Here is a 21,245-nt window from a genome sequence, read left to right as displayed (position 1 = left end):
GGAATAGAACCCACGACCCTCCAGTCACAAGACCAGTTCCCTAACCACCAGGCCATGACTGCCCAATAATACACCAACGATACCTCACAAACCTAACGCAGACACTCCAAAAGAAACCAACCTGTATGCCACCAACCTCACCCCCTGCACAGAGGAGACTAAAAAAAACCCTCCCAGCACCTCCAACTTCCTGCTTTTAAAGGGGAGCAATCATTTCATACTGGGCACTTCCTGTCACTCAGCGCCACAGCTACCCTATTGTCCCAGCCCAGGCATTACACCCACCCTGAACACAGTCCATCCTGTTACAGAAGTACAGGAAGCAGGAATACCTGATTCCGATAATTTGGATGGGTGAGCGAATACTTTTGGCAATATAGTGTATGTATCGAGCTTCAATAACTATATTGTATATTATTTAGTTTTACTGTCAATTGTATATATTGTACACTAGCCACCACATGGGTTTGCTGTTGTTCGCTGTGTAATTGTATGCTGCCACACTCCCTTGTTACTCTGGCCTCTGTTATTCTGTTACACCAATCACTCGTACTTTCTTCAGCATAATTTGTATTTAAACCCTCGTGGTTTTCTCCTTCGTTGATGGTCATTGTACATTTGTGTTAATGTCATCTGTCTAGACGTTACTCATCCTTTGAGAAAATAAATGTCTGTGTCTGTGCACCACTCTGACTTTACCTCCCTCACTCACCACAGTCACTGTGCGTCACATGCAATAAATAATGAATACTAAAACTGGAAAGTACTTTAGACTAGATTGAGAATGTAGAATACACAGAGTTAATGCCATTGCGACATGTCAGGAAATCACATCCACTGCAGAAAATATTGTAAAAACACTTTAATAAAATATGATGAGCCACTTCTGCTTTTGTCAGATGATGTACTGTAAAAGAGAAGAAAAACAGAAGTAGAAATAGAGGATGTGAAAAGTTGATGTCCATAAAAAGTTCTGTCCTCATTTGAAATGCACTTCGGCTTAATTCTGCTGTATCTTCAGCATTCAGCTACGGACAACCACAGGGTTTTCTATGAAAACACATGTTTATGGAATTACAGCTGCTGCAGTCAGGTATCTGGAAACTATTCAACACAACATGTGCTAATGAATAGAAGTTTGTGGCATCTCTGGGACGACGCACGGTAATTTGTTTATAGAAAACATGCATTTTTTTGTTGTGTTCACATACCTTGTGGTCCACGGATTGTGTTGGATGTCTGAGAAATGTTTTTTGTATGAAGATTATGTGGAACTTGGCTTTGAAACTGCATGTCCAAAAAGCAATTTAACGGGACACTGTCAAAACATCAGCGATGTGATAATGGACTTGGCCACAATTCCATCCAAAGTAGAAGCTCTCTGTCTGGACTTTGTGAAGGGTTCAATTCTACAATCAAATTCTCTCACAAGATTTAAGAGCCTTCGATACTTAGAAATATCTGGTGAAATGCCTGACATATTACATGAAGCCTTTAAACATCTATCACGTCTGCAAATTTTGTATTTTTATTGTTTGAGATACTCAACATTTTCACTGTCCTCTGAGGTCCTCAGTGACCTTCAGAATCTAAAAAGGTTGAAATTTGTTAATTGCAAAGTGTCATCAATGGCGGTAGATGTCTTTAGAGGGATTATGAAGTTGGAACAGCTTATAATCACAGACAACACAGATGACTTTTCTGAGTTGCTGTGTAGATTAACACTCGTGTCATCTACACTAATAGAATTAACTGTGGAGATATTGCTAACTACTCTTGGACATCCAAAGTGTACATTCACAAATGGGACATCTTTTGTTGTTAAAGAATTTTCATTTGAGCACATCAATCTCTATTTTGACAATGTAACAGTGTTGGATAAAACTGCCTTAAAATACTTTCAGAAATTGTCGGGTTTAGCAATCGGCTGGAAAGAATTTAATATTTTAAGAGCTGAAATGAAAAACATTGATTTTCTGTGGCTAACTGATATGTACAGTTATCAGTTAGAAAGTATCTGTAAAACTGCATCAGAACTTTTGACCACAAGTCTGACAGTATCATTTGTCGATATAACTGATAACTTTCTTCCCAATCTAGAGAACTCTTCAATGCTTTTACACCTTGAAATTAGCTCAGTGCAGTTTGACCTTGCGTATTTACGTTTTACATTAATTGGTGCTCTGAGAAATCTCATTACATTGATGGTGAAATGGAGAGTCAGTGAGAAGTATAATAAAAAAGATTTGGCACTCTGTGAAAATCAGCAGGTTATTGCCACTAAACTACACTCAGTGGAAGTTTTAAGTAGCAAAAACAGAAATATCAGCTGCAAGCAGTTTAGTTGCTTAAAAGAGCTTGAGAGTCTGACCTGGACAAACAGTGAAACTGAATATATAGAGGATTTTTCATTTAAAAACAATGTTTTATTAAAAATGTTAGACCTGTCTTGGAACAAAATATCAAACCTTACTGCATATACATTTTTTGGCTTGTTAAATCTAGAAACTCTCATACTTACACACAATCATTTAATTATTCTTGAAGAATTAACATTTATGCATTTAAAGTCCATAAAAAGATTACAACTGGGACTCTTTCAATATCCATCTATTGAATCTTCACATGTCCAGATCAACCTTAGTTTGTTATTTGGAGTTTTCCCTGAAAATCTGACTTACTTGTACATGAATTCTGGAATAAGACCAATAATACTGATATTAGGCAAAGACAGTAAACATATAGCAGGCCTACACCTGCATGTTATTGGCCAATCTGTCACTTTTCATGATTGTGAGGGTCCACTTTTTGAATCTCTTGCCCAGTTAACTGTACAGACAGACCGTGTGCTATGTGGTCAGTCTTTACCTGCTCGGTTCCCCAAGTCTCTAAAGCACCTAAAAATCACATTACTGCACAAAACAGCACAAATGGATTTGACAGATTTGAATCAGCTTGTCCACCTGAAGAGTCTAGTCCTTGTAAACATAGATTTATCTCTGCAGCCTAGTCTTGATGTGATTTTCCACAATTTGTCCAGTCTGGAATTCCTGCTATTTGACTTCTGCTGGATACCGTTGCTGGATAATGACTTGAGCAGAGATCTGCAGTCACTTAAAATATTGTATTTGAACATAGATAATGCATATAGTGTTACAGAGAGCTTTCTGGAGCCCCTACATAACCTTAGATACCTTGTTATGGAAAATCCGCTTCTTCACTGTAGCTGTGAAAATGTCTGGATGACTGAATGGGCAAAATACCAACAGCATGTTCAGGTGTTTCTTTCATGGTGCTCAGTAGAGATGCTGCCATGTAAAAGTGCTGATGAAACTAAGCTGTTGTCCAAATATGTTCAGGACCACTGTGTTCTGGATGTTGAGTTTCTGTTTTTTGTTTGCTCTTTGGTGGGAATATTGTTCTTCATGCTGGTGGTGCTGCTCCATCAGCTGGCTGGTGAATACCTGCTGGCCTTCTTCCACATAGCTCGAGGCTGGTTGGAGGAGGCTACCAGGGCGAACAAAGGAGGACATAGTTTTGATGTTTTTGTGTCCTACTGTGGGAGGGATGAGCGCTGGGTGGTTGATGAGCTTCTGCCCAACCTGGAGCAAAGAGGACCCCCTTTCCTCAGGCTGTGCCTTCACAGCAGGGATTTCCAGCCAGGAAAAGCCATTGTGGAGAACATTACAGACAGCCTCTACAGAAGCAGATACACTCTCTGCCTGGTTAGCCGCAACTACCTCCGCAGTAACTGGTGTTCAGTGGAGATGCGCTTGGCTACTTACAGGTTGATGGCTGAACACAAGGACATCCTTGTCCTGGTCTTCCTGGAAACAATTCCTTCTGAGCTAATAAATGTGCATCACAGACTTGCCCGACTGATGAAGACAAAGACCTACATAGACTGGCCACAAGACCCAGCTCAACGCAATGCATTCTGGGACAAACTTTGGACAAAGCTTGCTCCTGAACCTGCTACATAGAGTTGATCATTTGGTATTTTCCATTCTAAATTTGGTGCTTTTCCACAGAGAAGTTCATTATTCAAACAAATAAATTCAGAGTTGTCCTTTGATTTGAACAATTATGGAGAAGGACCGCAAGGCCTGTTGCAATGACCTCAAAAAAGGTCATGCAAAAGTGTGTAAGCTGGTCCTGAGTGTGTCTGCCCATCCCCCAGCTGCATTGTTGTGCAGGGGACATGCATAAGGTGAGAGAGGCAGTCAGAGGGCCTGGCTGAGAGCAGAAGCTACAGAGGACATGATGTAAGTTTAGAAATATATACAATAAAGTTGAAATGTTCTCAACAGAGCACTCACATACAATTATCCACTCAGTCTGCCACTCCCTCATTTGCTGAGTGACTGCTGAAGTGCTAGTCACACAAGAAGGACATGCCACTCACACACACACACACACACACACACACACACACACACACACACACACACACACAGCCCTGCACTGCAGCCTATTGTAAATATGTGTGGAATTGTTTTATTCCTTGTATTTTTTGTATAATTTTATGGCAATAATAAAAAGCATGGAACATAAAAAAGCATGGAAACATAACAGTTGTTCTTTTGTATGTTTCTCATGCTGAAATTTCAGTCCTCCTGACTTAGACACAAATGCTTCTGGTCATTACTCACATGTACCTGGCTATAAAATGTCTAATTTTCTATTTAAAATATTAAAAAATAATTTATTGTTTGTGCTTTGTTGCTCAGATAAAACTAAACTATATACAATATATATAACCTTTATATTATAAAATACAACAAACTGAATAGAACTAACTAAATGGCTAAACTCAATGAAAAACTACAATTAGTTGTGAGCTGAAGCATGCCCCCTCCTGTGGTGCGCCAGTAATGGCCTTATTTACAGAACAAAAGTGCCTGCTCGCAGCTGATAATAGGGTGTTAGCTAAAATCCTTCAGTTCTCTCGACCCTTCTCTGGGTTCCGATGGTAGAAGTGTTGAAAGACCCTTCTCTGGGACTTCTAGTGTTAAAATGGTTAAAATATTGGTTAACCTCTCCATGTTCTTGTGTCTGATTATGTAATTGCACTTATTTTTTTTAGATCGTTTCCATGTATTTTTGTATCAATGTTTAAAACATATATTGAGTGTTTGTATTTGAATATGCCCTTTACGTCCTATGTTCCTATTTCTAGACTCCTCCTCTTAAAATGGATTAGCTTAGCTCGGTCTTAAGCTTGTTTGACATTATTCATAAAATATGTACTTCATACATTCTTCATACGATAAACTATGCTTTCTAACCTGGAAATGCACTTGAACACAGCTAAAAAACACATCAATAAATGTACTTGAACATAGCTAATTAACACAAATAAATGTACTTGAACATAGCTTAAACACGTGTATATAAATACAATTGAACATACCTAATAAACATAGTTATTGAGTGGTTCACATCCACACTTATTCAGCAAACTGTCTTTATTTAATCTGTACCCAAACAAGAAAGCTATAATAATATCTTCCTTTAATCTATAAACTCACAGCTTATGTGACACAGAGATGTGACACTATTTGCTGAGGCCCAAGAGTGAGATCTTCTACACAAGCCAGAGATAAATATACTGCCAATTTAAACACACATTTTTATTTTAAATCATGAAATAAAATGTAAATAATGTTTTATAATAAGCCACTCATAATACAAAAGTATAACATTTTATAATAATCAATTTTAGAATATATATAAGTATATTAATTATATAATATAATAATTATATACACACAAACACATACATACATACACACACACAAAGTTTTTACTAAACCTCTAAATTTATGCCACAAACAATAAAGACAGTTTTGATGGCAAAAGTGTCTGGTGAGTGTGTGTATGTGTTTATATGCCAAATACACCTAACAGCTTTTAAACTTAAGTTACTTCACCATCACAAACCATCACAAACCATTTTATATATACAGTCATGCCCGAAAGTATTCATAACCATAACAAATTTTGACTTAAATTTACTTTTATTTAACCAGAAATTATACTTTTGACTGGAAATGACACAGGCATCTCCCAGGAGATACTACGATGATGTACAAGAGGCATCATTGTGGGAAAAAATATTTCTCAGCTTTTATTCACATTTGAACAAAAAGTGGCATGTCCAAAATTATTCATACCCTTCTCAATAATTAATAGAAAAGCATTTATTGGCTATTAGGCCTTGGTTCTCCCGAGGTTTCTTCCTATTTCCCACCATCATAGGGAGTTTTTCCTCGCCACTGTCGCCTTTGGCTTGCTCATTAGGGTTCTGGACCCATAGTATTGTTAACCTTGTAAACCCTGTAAAGCTGCTTTGCGACAACTTGAGTTGTTAAAAGCACAATACAAATAAACTTTGATTTGATTTGATTTGATATTACAGCAATCAAACGCTTCCTGTAATTGCTGACCAGATTTTTGCATGTCTCCACTGGTATTTTTTTTATATTATAGGCTTTTTGTGTAGGCTTTTGTAACAAGTAATAAAACAAAAGCAATCCCAATGCTTAAGGATATGTTTGGGTACAGTACTCTGCTTATGGATGAGGTAGAGTCCGTAGGTTCTTAATGCCTGAGAGCTAAAATGGAGGCACTGAATGATCTGTGATGACTGTACAACATATTACATAACTCTTACTTATTATCAACCCTTTCCTTAGAATCTCACTTTTATTTTACAAATACAACAATCAAAGCATGTGAATTTTTATAATTGACATTAAAATGTAAATAAAGACAGATGTTTAGCTAAATTTAAATGTGCAGGTTTGGCATTGTGCTCAACTATCTCTAACTATAGAACAAGAATGTGGCTCTGTATGAAATGCCGTACTTCCCTCTAATTCAGTACGCCAAAGCAGTATGCAATAAAGGGTAGTATGTCCGAATACACAGGATGCATTAAGTAAGTGAAAAGTACCCAGGTGGCTTACTGAATCTGCTGCCATTTTGAAGTATTGCGGCACACTGTCCTATCCCATAATTCAACTGGAGTGGAGCAGGCGTTTGGAGCAGAGAAAAAATGGCGGAAGGTAGCGAGTCGGCTGTTTACGAATATAAATGAGATACAACAGGGTATAGGCAGAAATATTGAAATTAAATTCAATACCTTTTAAATACTTTTAAAAGACCTTCCAAAAAATGTTTAAGACCTCATTGCCACTTTAAGTTGTAATCAGCAACAGGTCTTTAACTTACAAAATTATTATAATTTAATCTTTAAACTACAATTATACAAGGGAACTCAGATACAGTATGATGAAACAAAGGTCAAAAGAATGAATTGAACCAGGGCTAGATATATTAAAATATAACAGGTCACAAAAATAAACAAGCTATTTATCACCTAGGACAACTTGGTTAAACAAAATGGTGAATAATAAATAACAAACTCATGATATGTGCCTCAATGCATTTGTTTTGCATTCCAATGACAATTTGAGTTTTTCTTTATGTCTAGATCAGTATATATTATCTCATTAACACTCTGACTGCTGTTTTTGTTTATTTTAAATCTTGGTTGCCTAATTGTGCTGACATAATAGAGTTGGTGGATTCACCTCACCTTGTCAGCAATGTTAGTGAAATGCCAAATGATGTCCTAACCATTTCAAATATAAATATATCCATATATATCTCTATTTACAGAGGTGTATAATCCAGGTTCAGGTTCAAGCTTGCTAGATTTTCTAACTCATGCAATCCAGGTAAAATTAGTGGAATCAACACAATCCAGAAAGCCTGAGCAAAATCCTGGTGAGGACTTTTACTATTTAACATATCTAGCTTTGGCATTATTAAGGCTAAATTGAGGTTAATGGTTGTTGTAACTCTGCTACTCCTCGACGCTGTCTTGATGCTGATTGTAAATCCATAACCAAACAAGGTAAATGTTGTAAAAATATATAACAGAAAAATATCGAATGGCGCTTTTAATGAATAGCGGTCTTTAACTGTGGTAATGTGATGTCATATGACATAAGTAAAATGGCGAATGTAGTATGTCCGAGGTTGTATGCAAACTGCCCAGTTGCCTACTGAAAGAACGTACTGCTTTAACGGTTGAACAGAACATACTGTATTGAAATCTAGTGCATACTGCTTAAGTACGGCATTTCGGATTTAGCCTGTGATTCCCCTCATGCCTAGATCTCCACCTGAGTTTGCGTCACTTCCCTTTGCTTTTTCGCTCCCATCCGTCCTGACAGTCCCTCCCACCTGGCTTCAGCCAAATGCTCTTGTTCACCTTCTTGCTGTCGTTCTGTATCTCTCAGTTGAATCTGTTGAGTCTCCAGACGATGACGGCCCCCAGCAGTGCCCCAGTGAGGAACACCAGGCCAAGAGCTACAGAAGAGGAGATGGTGCTGATGGAGGAAGGACAAAACCGCTCTATGGAGAAACGGGCCAGTTCGGAAATGCTGTTAATCTTTATGAGGAGAATAAAAAAAAGGGGACAGTAAGATTAGGATTAGGAATTCAGAATTAGGATCATTGCTGTCTCAGGACAAGTAATCATCAGCCTAATGCTGATGCTAATGCTAAGTTTTATACTTCTTCCCATTCCTTTTCAAATATGTAAAATTGTTTTGTTATCTGTTTTATCATTTGTTTTGTTTTTAGTTTTCCATATTTGAAATAAACATTGAAATTGAAAATTGAATTGAATGCTCCGCCAGACGTCTTTGCTTTCCATTTGTCCAGGGTTGCCAGGTCCTACAAAAATATCCCGCACAAAGTCAGTGTAAAACCCACCCTCCAGAAGCCCAAAAAACCTCAAAAGTAGCCCAAAAAACCGCACCCCACGACCCCAGAATTTTTACCCGCGGCTGGATTTTCAAACAAGCCCAATTTGGCGGGAAAACCGCTAACCTGGCAACTCTGAATGTGTCTCATTCTGTTGATCACGCCCCCTTGTCTATAACTTCACCTCCCTATGTGTTTCAGCTGTTTCTAGTTCTGTTAGAGTGATTGGTTTGGTATTTATTCCCTGTGTGTTTCATAGTGATGCAGGGCCGGCGCCACGGGGGGGCAAAAGGTGAGGCGAGGTGTCCCGCCCCCTCAATGTAAATAATAAGACCCATTTATTTTACAACAATTGCTACATGGCACCCCCTCAGCCGCTCAACAATCGTTACACGCCATCAACCGCTCAAGAACTTACGTGTGTGTCACCCCCCCCCCCCCCCCCCGCTCAACAACATACGTTCGCCACCCCGAAATTTTCTGATGACCCCTCACTGTACATGTTCTGGTGCCGGCCCTGTAGTGATGGCAAAAGTGGGGCTTTTGGGAGATCAAATCAAATGAAATCAGAAATCAGGATTCGCCACAGTGACATCTAGTGGGCAACCAGGGCCTAAATCCACAACTTTTTCTTAACAGAAACAAAAGTTATGTGTTTTTTTTTATTTTTATGAAAAATGACATGAAATATTCCCCCATAGCATATTATGTCCCTAAATAATTTTTTTTGTCATGAAAACATATAATTTAGCAGAGAATAGGTTTGTTTTAATGATGTCATTATGATGTATTTTTCATTATGATACACGGTTAGTCTGTGCTTTGATATAGCAGACATTATTAATTTTACATTGCAAGATGCAAGATATGCTTGTGTAATCCTTTATTTAGTAAACATTACAAGTAATCAGTTGTAATCACAACTAAACATTTTGATCTCAGACCAGCTGCTTGAACTTAAGTGCGGACTAAAATGCGCGAAAAGATTTGAAACGTATTGAAACTTCGTGAGTAACGAAACCCGTTTTTGGAAGTCACGTGGCTTTCCCGTTTTGATACGGACTTCGAAACAGTGTTTCAGAACACCATGATTCAAATTAATCGATTCAGTTCGATTCTGCGTTTCGAGATTGACATCAATAGTGTTTCAGTCTTTCCTTGTAGGTTATTGTTATAGGACTTATATGTTACACCTAAATTCGACATTGCAGTACAAATCTACTTGCTTTGGTTCCACATTTCACAGCTGAGTCTGTAATTTAAGTATAGTATATCTGACCCAGAGGTGGGTAGGAACGCGTTACATTTACTTGAGTGGCATTTTGGACAAAAATGTACTTGTAAGAGTAGTTTTAATATTAACGACTTCTACTTTTACTTGAGTAAATATGTGCTGAGAAAAACGCGACTTTTACTCCGTTACAATCGGATTTGCGCCGCGCACTACCGTTACTTTAGTTATGTAAATAATTCGTCTTTTCAGTGAGAAGACTGACCAACGTCTGGGCACCTGAGTATGAGTGACCAATCAAATTAAGCCGGTCAGTCACGTGATCACATACGCACACTTTCTCCATCGGTAGCAAGAAAGTGACAGAAAAACCTACCGAGCATCCCTGACCTCATACAGTTATACAGTATAATGTGCTGTCAGTTGTGTCTGCCAAACGTGTGGACATTTCAGCCTACAAGAACTAAACATCAAATTTGAGGAAACACGATGCGATAAGTTTGCCGTACGTATAATTTTGTGTAATGCTATATCTCTGAGGCATAAAGTTTGTATGATGCAATTATTAAATGTAACACAGTGCAATACTAAAAACCAGTTCACACTGAGTGTACACACTAGCAATATATGAAGATTAATTTAGCTATAAATTGATTCAGTTGGCGTCAAGTTGTAGCTACATGTATTGGCTCACAGTCTCATTAGTTAGTGCCTTTTTGGAACATATTAAAGTTACACAGGCCTAATAATTAGGAACAAACAAAAATACATATTATTTATAATAAATCATTGTTATATATTATATTTATTTATAATAAATTATTTTTGTTATCATTAAAAGTCATTGTTTCCAGTAATTCAGTTTCCCATGATGTAATTTATTGACACGAGACAGTACTCATGCATTTACTCACTACTTGAGTAGCTTTTAATCAAAGTACTTTTTTACTTTTACTCAAGTAAATTTTTGGATGCATACTTTTACTTTTACTTGAGTAACATTTGGTTCAAGTAACAGTACTTTTACTTGAGTAAAATTGTTGAATACTCTACCCACCTCTGGTCTGACCTGACCAGGGGCGGACTGGGAAGAAAAAGTGGCCCGGGAGTTCCTGACAGACTGGCCATATATATATGGCCCACTATATATATATATATATATATATATATATATATATATATATATATATATATATATATATATATATATATATATATATATACACACACACATCAGTGGCGATTGCTTTAAGACTGCAAGGGAAGCTCAGCTTCCCCTAAAATGTCAAAAAAATAAGTGATCAGACATATACTGTTGCGTGTACATGTCATTGTCTAAATATGCGCTACAACGCGCTCAACTTTTGTTCAGAATCACCTTCTTATCACTGGTAACGACGCGGCTTTCCTCTCACTCAGTCCCGCAGCTTCACGGCGCTTTAAACGGTGTGGACGCTGAGCATCTACAGAGTTCAATAGCGAAGCAAAGAGTGCAGCGAAACGAGATGAGCCATTGGATGAATTCTGGGCTTTGTCCCGCCCATCGGACGCTCAGCGTCTCTGGGGGTCTATGAAGCAGTGGACTGGCCTCGGCTGGCCCGGACGCTCAGCTTCTGCATGATGATTGGATGATCTGTCTGAGGCTGAATCCCTTTTTGATTGACAGCGAAATGAGCGAATCAGCAATCTTTTGGCGTAAACCTCCGCGGGAGCATTTATTTTCAATTTTTTTTTTCATTCTGTTCTGAGTTGAACCGGAGATTTTCCTAATCCTCTTAGCGGCATTTTCTTCGTTAAAAATGACTAGCAACAAATCGAGCTTCTATTTCTGGTGGTTTTTGTTGTAGCTGCTTGTGTTTGGAGACTGACTTCTATCACTCAAGCCGAAATTGAGCTTCCCCTCCTTGAAAGACCAGCATCCGCCACTGATATACATATATATAGCAACCTCTTTTTCTTTCTCAGCGCCATCTTTACGTTTTGCAGGGGTGGGCAATTATTTTTTACAAGGGGCCACATGAGAAACCTGAATTGTGTCAGAGGGCCACACAAATGATAACTTGAACTTAATTCTACTAAATTTTCTTCCATTGTAAAATGCACCAAATGATATATGTTGAATAGCTGGTACTGGTAAAACTATTCTGAAAATATGTATAATTAGTAGTGAAATTGTGGTGTAGAGAAGAAAACAAACAATCATTAAATCAGTGCAAATATTTTTTAACTTACTCATCATTCATCTCCACAAACAATAGAAATACAACAAACAGCTGAACAAGTTTATAGGAATACAACAAACAAGAACCCCTCAAAAACAGGGGAAGGAACATGACAAATTTTAATGTTGCTTTTTGTTTCAGATTTGAAAAGTGCTGGAATTTAGGCTAAAGTACTTGAAAATGCTTGAAATTGTAACTACTTCGTTTCACAACAAATAGCTGTCTGACTGAATAGTTCTCCTGTATTACGATGAGTAAATACGAGCCTCTTGTAATTCCAGGACGAAACATGAGAGAGCGTGAAGACGTTAAGATTAAACCATTAAATAATTTGAGGAAAAAGCTAATTATTTCGAATCATTTCGAGTATATGTATAAATATTTAACTTAATTAAGTTTAACGTGTTGGGAAATGTTGAAGTGGACCTTGAAAGTGACGTACAAATGCTTTAATTCCACCTTGTAAAGGTGTATAAACCTTTACTTAACCGGTTTCGTCGCTGAATCCGCTTTCTGGAATACCCCCCTGTTCAGTCAGCTATTTGTTATGAATCAAAATACAGTTACGATTTCAAGCATTTTTAAGTACTTTAGCCTTAATTCCAGCACTTTTCAAACCTGGAACACAATGCACAATTAAAATTCGTCAGGTAAATGTTCCTTCCCCTGTTTTTGAGGGGTGTTTCTTATACTACCACACAGCTCCGTCGAAAGGGGGGGGGGGGGACCGGGTCTGTTGTCCCAGGCCCCAGGGCTAGGGGGCCCATCAAAGAGCCCAGCAATTTATTTTTTATTTAAAGTCTATAATTTTAAATATAATCTTGAAATCTTTCATTAATATAAAATTCTGTACTCAAAATAAGCTCAATGGCTAAAATATATATGTTTTTTACCTATCTGCATATTTTCCATTAAGTACACCCCCGCCTCCCACTGAAAAATGGTTTGATCCAGCACCGACTGTAGCCAGCTGGTACCCGCCCAACAGCGGGAAATATAGTTGTGGTTAGTTACAGTAAACAGAAATCTGGAGTGCAGAAAAGAAAGGAAAAACATTTACCTGACCAATTTTAATGTTGCTTTGTGTTTCAGATATGAAAAGTGCTGGAAGTTAGGCTAAAGTACTTGAAAATGCTTGAAATTGTAACTACTTCGTTTCACAACAAATAGCTGTCTGACTGAACAGTTCTCTTGTATTACGTTAACAAATACGAGCCTCTTGTAATTCCAGGACGAAACATGAGAGAACGTGAAGACGTTAAGATTGGGCGTTTTGAAAATAAACAACCATTAATTAATGTGATTAAAAGTGAATTATTTCGAATCATTTCGAGTATATGCAGAGCCGGAATGGCTAATCGGGAGATTCGGGAGGATTCCCGATGGGCCGGCTCATGTCAGTCTCTAGTTTGGGCCGATTGGGAGGGAAAAATAATTTTGGGCCGGATTTGGGCATGAAACTCCCGGGCATGAAAAAGTGTCCCACTCCAGCCCTGAAATATTGAAATGGACCTTTAAAGTGACGTACAAGTGCTTTAATTCCACCTTATAAAGGTGTATCGCGAATCGACACCGCGAGGCCCTCGTGCACGGGCGGTGCCACTGCGATTATGTCATTTTCGCTGCGCATTCCCTCTCGCCGCTCGCGACGCGTCAAGTATAAACCAGTCAGCTGTCAGAAACAGCTTTGATGTGTGGCTATATTATATACTATATGACCTAACACAAGGATTGTGGGGGGGGGGGGGGGGGGGGGGGTTCATGAAACCTTCTTGTCCTGGGCCCCAGCAAGACTGTTAAACCACCGGCGGCACACTAACCCATAGGCCCACTGGGGAAATCCCTGGTAGTAATGTATGCCAGTCCGCCCCTGGATCTGACTAAAATAAAACCATGTATTCTTTAATATGAACTTTTTGTCATTAAAATTTTTTAAATCATTTAACATACACGTGATATTTAACAGAGCTGGACTTATTTTTGTTGTATAGGGTATGTATATGTATAAAGTCTGTTGATACTTTGTAAAGGACACAAAACAGCCAACATTTGATGTTTTCTCATATTTTATAATTGTATGATTCCTCATATTTGCAAAACTGTGTCGTGTGTGCTGGTTTCTTCTTACCCATCCTCCCATGTTGCAGATCCATTCCAGAAGCTTTTTCCTGAAGAAGTCCAGGCTTAAAGAAAGTATATCTGAGAACACTGCAGGCAGGCGAGCTAGGACCATCTGTGTGTGTTACAGCAAATGATCATGTTACAAACATGTACACGTGCACACAAATTGAACTATGACAGTCCAGTGTACTGACGGCTGTAGAAAAGTAGGACCTTAGCAGACAGTTTTCCTATTGAGTAGAACAGCACAATAATTCTTCCCCAGTTAATTTGCTCATCGCTGAAGACACTCTCCACCAGCTTCCAGAAACAGCTTTTATCAGCTACACGTCCCAGTCCATCGATCATACTGACAAGCAGACAAAAATCACAGTGAACAGCAGGTCTGAGTTTTGCTTCAAACCCCACATTGGACCTTTTGATGTTGTTGCAGGAGAGGTTACTCCAGAATGACCCAAGCCCAGTTAGGGTTAGTTCCCTTCCGGATCTGGCATTCTGACTCTTTTTTTAGCATTCTGTGACTACTATGCTCTTGGGTTGGTGGACCAAGTTTGCACTACTCTCCCATAAATGGGGACAGGTTTAAATCCAGATTGATGCAAAGCACTTATTTGACCTCAATAACCACAAGGTGTTATAAACAGTGTAGCCATGTAGTGAATTTTATTTATATTTAATATAGCTATGTGCTTTAACTATTTATAACTGATTTAAGATGTTTTTCCATATTGCCAAAGAGCACAATTTCAAAGATAATTTTCACAAATAAAACATCTTTTATTATGAAAACACAAACTTCTACTTTTTTAGCAAAGTGTTACAGTGGAATGTGATTTTGTAAATATTTTGTAAGTGTGATTTTCTAATTCTAGAATCCACAACACATTCTGTGTCTTGGGGAAATGCCAGCATTCCTCCAGAAACATGTTAAATGTTTTATTAGGCCAAACCTTTTAAATGCCATATCAAGTGTGCTGCCTGTGACATTTTCACACTACTTGTAGTTAAGTTGCAGGGTTGCCAACTCTCATTGAGCGTGAGACACACGCATTTGACCGTTTTCACACGCTCTCACGCCACACATCCGATATCTCATGCCGAAAAAAAAATCTAGTTTATCCACATCTATGATCCAATGAGTTACTAGTTCGCTCTGGCGCCAACCACTCGCGATCAATTGATCGCGATATAATACTTAATTTGTGTCCATTTTACACCCCGCCCGGTAACAACTTACGTTCGCCACCGCCCCCCGTCAACAATTAACACTAGCCACCTACTCCAGGTTCAAATCTCACTCCAAGCGATCTTGAAAAGTTGGCAACCCTGAAGTTGTCGTGCTGCTTCTTTGACACAGGACAAACTGAACTCTCACTTTTTTCAGTGCAATACAAAACATCTATTGTGAACTCTGCTAAACTTCATTATTTGGGATTTAATACAGACTTGGATTTAATACTTACTCATTAAAACGAGGATCTTGATCAAGCCGATCACCAATAACTCTTATCGTCTCTGCAATTTGATTCACTAGCCTCTGATCCCGTGCATTGGTAATTGGATTTGGTTCTGGGAGATCCACTAAAGGGACGCTTCCTTCAGATGTCACGTTCTTTACCTGGTCCTTTATTACTCTGAATGACACAAAGGGATAATAAAACTGATGCTGTACAATAATTCAATACTTACCATATTGTACTATACTTCAATGGAGGCAAACTAACAATACTGTACAGCTGTCTAAATGTCATGAAGGCGATTACAAATTCAGAAAGTGTTCTAACTGGTCCACGTATCTTATATAGGTGTATATATAGTAGTGATGGGGAGATTCACCGATTCACATCGGTGATTCGGTACACACGTCTGCGATTCGACTGCACCGGTAGATTCAACGTGCATCGGGTTTAATTTGTGGGCAAATTTACAGTGCATCGACTCTAGCCTTTTTGCATCGGCAAATACCATGGTTAAAATGGGGTGTTTTGTTTTCCAATATCTATTCCTTATTCTAACGTATTTACAGAGGCAACATACTTTTTATTTTTATTGATTTCTTTTTTTTTCGAGGCAACATAAATGCACCATCGTGTCCTCAGGTACTGACGCAAACACGCAGACATACACAACAAAGATGGAGGGAAACAAGAGCATTAGCAATGACAAAGATATTTAATGCACCAAAAAAGACACACAAATCAAACGTGTGGCAATATTTTGGGTTTTTTAAGCGAGGTAGTCAACTTGACAAGACGCACGCAATCTGCAAACATTGCCGTGGGGCTATCAAATTAGTGATGGGATTTTCGGCTCTATTTTGAGATGCGGCTCTAATGGCTCTTCTTACTGTGGAGAGCCGGCTCTTTCGGCTCCCAAACGGCTCCCCATATATATTTTTACATTATTAATTAATTAATAGCTTAAACCTAATTTTATAACATTTTGTTTCATTATTGACATTAAGTAAAAATGCTGCATAACAATGCTTTATAAATAAAAGTTTTATTATAACCAATTATTAAATTATAACAAAATAGAACGCAATACAGCTTGGCCAATTGCCTGCCGTTTCCACAAAAAAAGTGGAGACTTTTTTTTTTCCAGTGTTTTCCCACCACATTATTAACTGAAAGCTGCGTGTGATTGGTCAGATGTGTGGAGCACACGCTTGACATGCGGGCAGTGGAGAAGTTCTTTGCAGTGTTGTCTGAAACGATATGGGTGGTAGTATAAAGAAACACCCCTAAAAAACAGGGAAAAACAGGATTTTACCTGACGAAAATTAATGTTGCATTGTGCTCCAGGTTTGAAAAGTGCTAAAGTAGGCTAAAGTACTTGAAAATGTAACTGTATTTTGTTTCACAACAAATAGATGTCTGACTGAATCGATGTGATAAAAAAGCGAATAATTTCGAGTACATGTATAAATATTTAAGTTTAAGGTGCTGGGAAATATTGAAAATGGCAAGTAACATACGTATGAACCCGGCATACATAACTTTGTTCATTGCGCTGAAGAGGTGCACGACCTCGCTTCGCACGGGGGTCCTCACGCAGGGGCGGAGCCACCGCGATTGCGTCATTTTCGGCGCACGGACCCTCGCGCTGGTCGCGACGCGCCAAGTATGCTCTACCACTGGCAGAAACAGAGCAATACGCGCAAGGAGAGGGAGAGACAGCGAGGCACCGAAGGACAAATAAAAACGATGTTGGAAAAAAACTGTGGCACTTACAGAGCACAAGCGCAATACTGAAGGAAAAAGCGACTCCCAAATAGGATCCTAAAACGGCTCCCATTGTGGAGCTGGTTCCAATCGTTCACTTCAAAGAGCCGGCTCTTAGAGCCGGATCGTTCGCGAACGACACGTCACTATATCAAATACGTTAGTAGCACAACGAACCTGGCGACACACATGAAAAGACGGCACGGTGTGGACATCTCTGCGGCCACTAACCCCTCATAAGTCTAGCAGACAGTAGTGTTGCAGATCATAATTTTCACTATGTTAATACAGTACTTACATAGATGGAGAAAATAACTGAATAATTCACTTGAATAAATTAATGCTCTGTCTGAATATACTGAATTATACATTTTTTTTATATTATGTATTGGTTTTGCTCCATTGAAAACAGCCAGGGGTGAGTTTCCCGAAACGTTCTTAGCGCTAAGTACTTCTTAACCTCATACGTTTCATACGAGGTTACGAAGTGCTACGAACGTTTCGGGAAACCCACCCCAGATGCATACATCCCTTAAATTGTTAGAGAGTAAAGTAGAATTGTGCTATTGACAGAGGTGGGTAGAGTATTCAACAATTTTACTCAAGTAAAAGTACAGTTACTTGAACCAAATGTTACTCAAGTAAAAGTAAAAGTATGCATCCCAAACATGTACTTGAGTAAAAGTGTCACGTAGGGCTACACCCCCCTCTCCCCGCTGTCACTCCAATGTCTGTTCCTCGTGTTTTCTGTTATTCCTTGCCCATTAGTCCCGCCCCTGTCATCATTGTTAGCACCTGTCCCTAGTTTAGTTCCGTGTTCATATAGTCCCTGTATTTCCCCTGTCTGGTTGTCGGTTGTTTTGTCTACCAGTCGGCTTATGCTTTGTTCCTCCCTGTTCGCTGTTTTACGTGAGTCTGCTCTGTGTTTCTGTTACCCGTTCCGTGTTTTCCCGTTGTGTTGAGTCCAGTCTTGAAATGCCCATTTACTTGTCTAATCTGGATGGCTCTCCCGTTGTGACCTCTGCCAGCTACTTCGACTGTAATGCCCTGTAATAAATCTCGCTCTTCTCAGCGTTTAAGTCCGCCTCCATGCTCTGCACCACGCAGAACGTTACAAAAAGTAAAAAAGTACTTTGATTAAAAGCTACTCAAGTAGTGAGTAAATGCATGAGTACTGTCTCGTGTCAGTAAATTACATCATGGGAAATTGAATTACGGGAAACAATGACTTTTAATGATAAAAATAATTTATTATAAAGAAATATTATATATATAAATTATTTATTATAAATAATATGTATTTTTGTTTGTTCCTAATTATTAGGCCTGTGTAACTTTAATGTGTTCCACAAAGGCACTAACTGATGAGACTGTCAGCCAATACGTGTAGCTACAACTTGACACCAACTGAATCAATTTGTCGCAGACTTAATCATCCTATATTGCTAGTGTGTACAATCAGTGTGAGAACTGGTTTTTAGTATTGCACTGCGTTACATTTAATAATTACATCATACAAACGTTATGCCTCAGAGATATAGCATTACACAAAATTATACATACAGCAAACTTATCGCATCGTGTTTCCTCATATTTGATGTTGAGTTCTTGTAGGCTGAAATGTCCACACGTTTGCAGACACAATTGGCAGCGCCAAGGTTGCAAACTCTCATGCATTGAGCGTGAGACACACGCATTTGGCTGTCTTCACACACTTACACGCCACACATCAGATTTCTCACGTCGAAAAAAATCTAGTTTATTTACCTCTGATCCATATCTATGATTCAATGAGTTACTAGTTGTTCGCTCTGGCGACAACCACTTAACACTTATATAACACTTAATTTGTGTCCATTTTACACCCCCCCCGTCAACAATTTACGTTCACCACCCAAACCCCCACCCCCCACCCCGGTTTAAATCTTGATCTTGAAAACTTGGCAACCCTGCAGCGCATTATATAGCTGTCCTTTTACACTTTTGTGATATAAACATTGGCTGTATGAGGTCAGGGATTTTCGGTAGGTTTTTCTGTCACTTTCTTGCTACAGTGGAGAAAGTTTGTGTATGTGATCACGTGACTGACCGGCTTCATTTGATTGGTCACTCATAGTCAGTTGACGAGACGTTGGTCAGTCTTCTCACTGAAAAGACGAATTATTTACTAAACGAAAGTAACGGTAGCGCGTGGCGCAAATCCGATTGTAACGGAGTAAAAGTCGCGTTTTTCTCACCACATATTTACTCAAGTAAAAGTAGAAGTCTTTCATATTAAAACTACTCCTACAAGTACATTTTTGTCCAAAAAGCTACTTGAGTAAATGTAACGAAGTAAATGTAACGCGTTCCTACCCACCTCTGGCTATTGAGTTAAGAAAACTGATGGGTTAGGCCAATACATCCTCAAACCTCAACTAACTGTATCGAATTATCATTTATCAAACCGAATCCTCATATAATAAGTCATATAGTTATCAAATCATTTTGAATCGCATCATATCGTGAACAGGAGTGATTTGTATCGCATCGTATCGACAAGGGGTTTCAGAGTATCGCAGTTATATCGTTTCGGTGACAGTGTATCGAGATGTGTATTGAATCTACCTTAGTGGTGAAGATATACATCCTTAATATATAGGCATAGTTTATGTTCACACTACTTTCACTTTCGATTTTGGGGTTCGCTTCTTGTGGGGAACCCCAATACCCTCCCTTGGCAGATCGTATTGTATTTTTAAAAGGACTAGGCTACTGTAGTTCTATATTTTTATTTAATCATACAAAGGACTGTACTTTAGTTCTATATTCTGTATTCTTTTAGTATCATATAAAACACTGTACTGTAGTTATATTGTACATTCTTGTTCTTCTACAGTGTTTTACTCATACACTGGTGGTTATTAATATGACGCCTCAGCACCAAAGTGCGCGAGAGAAGACTCACCCGATCAAAAGTGCCTCTCCGATTTGGTCATCTGAAGGGAGAAGAATAGATGAGATCTGTACACTTGGAATACTCTAATTTCATTAATTCAAACTGAATGAGAATAAAGTAAATAAAGTAAAAAGTAAACTTAGCTAAGAAACTTTACTTACCAGGCGTTCTTTCACACGACATGTCGATTGACACTTGTAGTCGACTACTAGGATTCAACAAAAACAGAAAATTAACCCAGCATAAAGTTCTTCTTGGTATGGTTGTTTTCTACTCAGGAAGAAGAACCAGCATATTCTAAAATGAGATCTCTAAAGTATTGCATATCTCATATCTGACGGGTCGAATTCTTGTCCCTTCTTCCTAATTCATAAAAGCCCGACTGGAACATAACAGATACTTACAAACTGTGGATCGTAGTCTGATATGTATGCCATGAACTTCCATAAAGGTTTGTAGCTCGGTTTGCGCTTTTGCAGCGCAGTGCTGATCATTATAAAGATGCGTAGACGGCATTAATGCTTTACATGGTTATATTAGGCTATGCTGTTTCATTATTTTACATATTTGTGCGGTTTGTTAATTATGTCAAGGAAATAACCATTACTTTTTTGTGGTCATATAAAGAAAAATCTTTAAAAAAAATTAAATAAAGCTCTACACCGTAAAGTGTGCGTTGTTCAAGCGGCCGTGTGGAAATCATGAAAAGGTCTGATTGTGTCCGACCT

The 21,245-nt window shown here is 38.6% G+C and overlaps 2 protein-coding genes across 2 annotated transcripts; one reads left to right on the top strand and one right to left on the bottom strand.

Annotated features, from left to right (window-relative positions):
- The first annotated feature begins 960 nt into the window (after positions 1–960).
- LOC143506659 (uncharacterized) lies at positions 961–6,101 on the top strand. The gene has a single exon (XM_076996375.1). The coding sequence runs from the start codon at positions 1,185–1,187 to the stop codon at positions 3,981–3,983; it is 2,799 nt and encodes a 932-aa protein (XP_076852490.1). The 5' UTR covers positions 961–1,184; the 3' UTR covers positions 3,984–6,101.
- baxb (BCL2 associated X, apoptosis regulator b) lies at positions 5,814–20,897 on the bottom strand. Its single transcript, XM_076996376.1, has 6 exons — positions 20,679–20,897; positions 20,527–20,557; positions 15,819–15,989; positions 14,569–14,704; positions 14,363–14,467; positions 5,814–8,464 (listed from the first exon to the last, which is right to left on the bottom strand). Exons 1-6 carry the CDS (start codon positions 20,698–20,700, stop codon positions 8,309–8,311), a joined length of 621 nt encoding a protein of 206 aa, XP_076852491.1. The 5' UTR covers positions 20,701–20,897; the 3' UTR covers positions 5,814–8,308.
- Between the last annotated feature and the right edge of the window lie 348 nt (positions 20,898–21,245).

Source organism: Brachyhypopomus gauderio, chromosome 2 (genome assembly GCF_052324685.1).
Source record: "Brachyhypopomus gauderio isolate BG-103 chromosome 2, BGAUD_0.2, whole genome shotgun sequence".
NCBI classification, from domain to species: Eukaryota; Metazoa; Chordata; class Actinopteri; order Gymnotiformes; family Hypopomidae; genus Brachyhypopomus; species Brachyhypopomus gauderio.
This window is presented reverse-complemented; position numbering and strand designations above follow the sequence as displayed.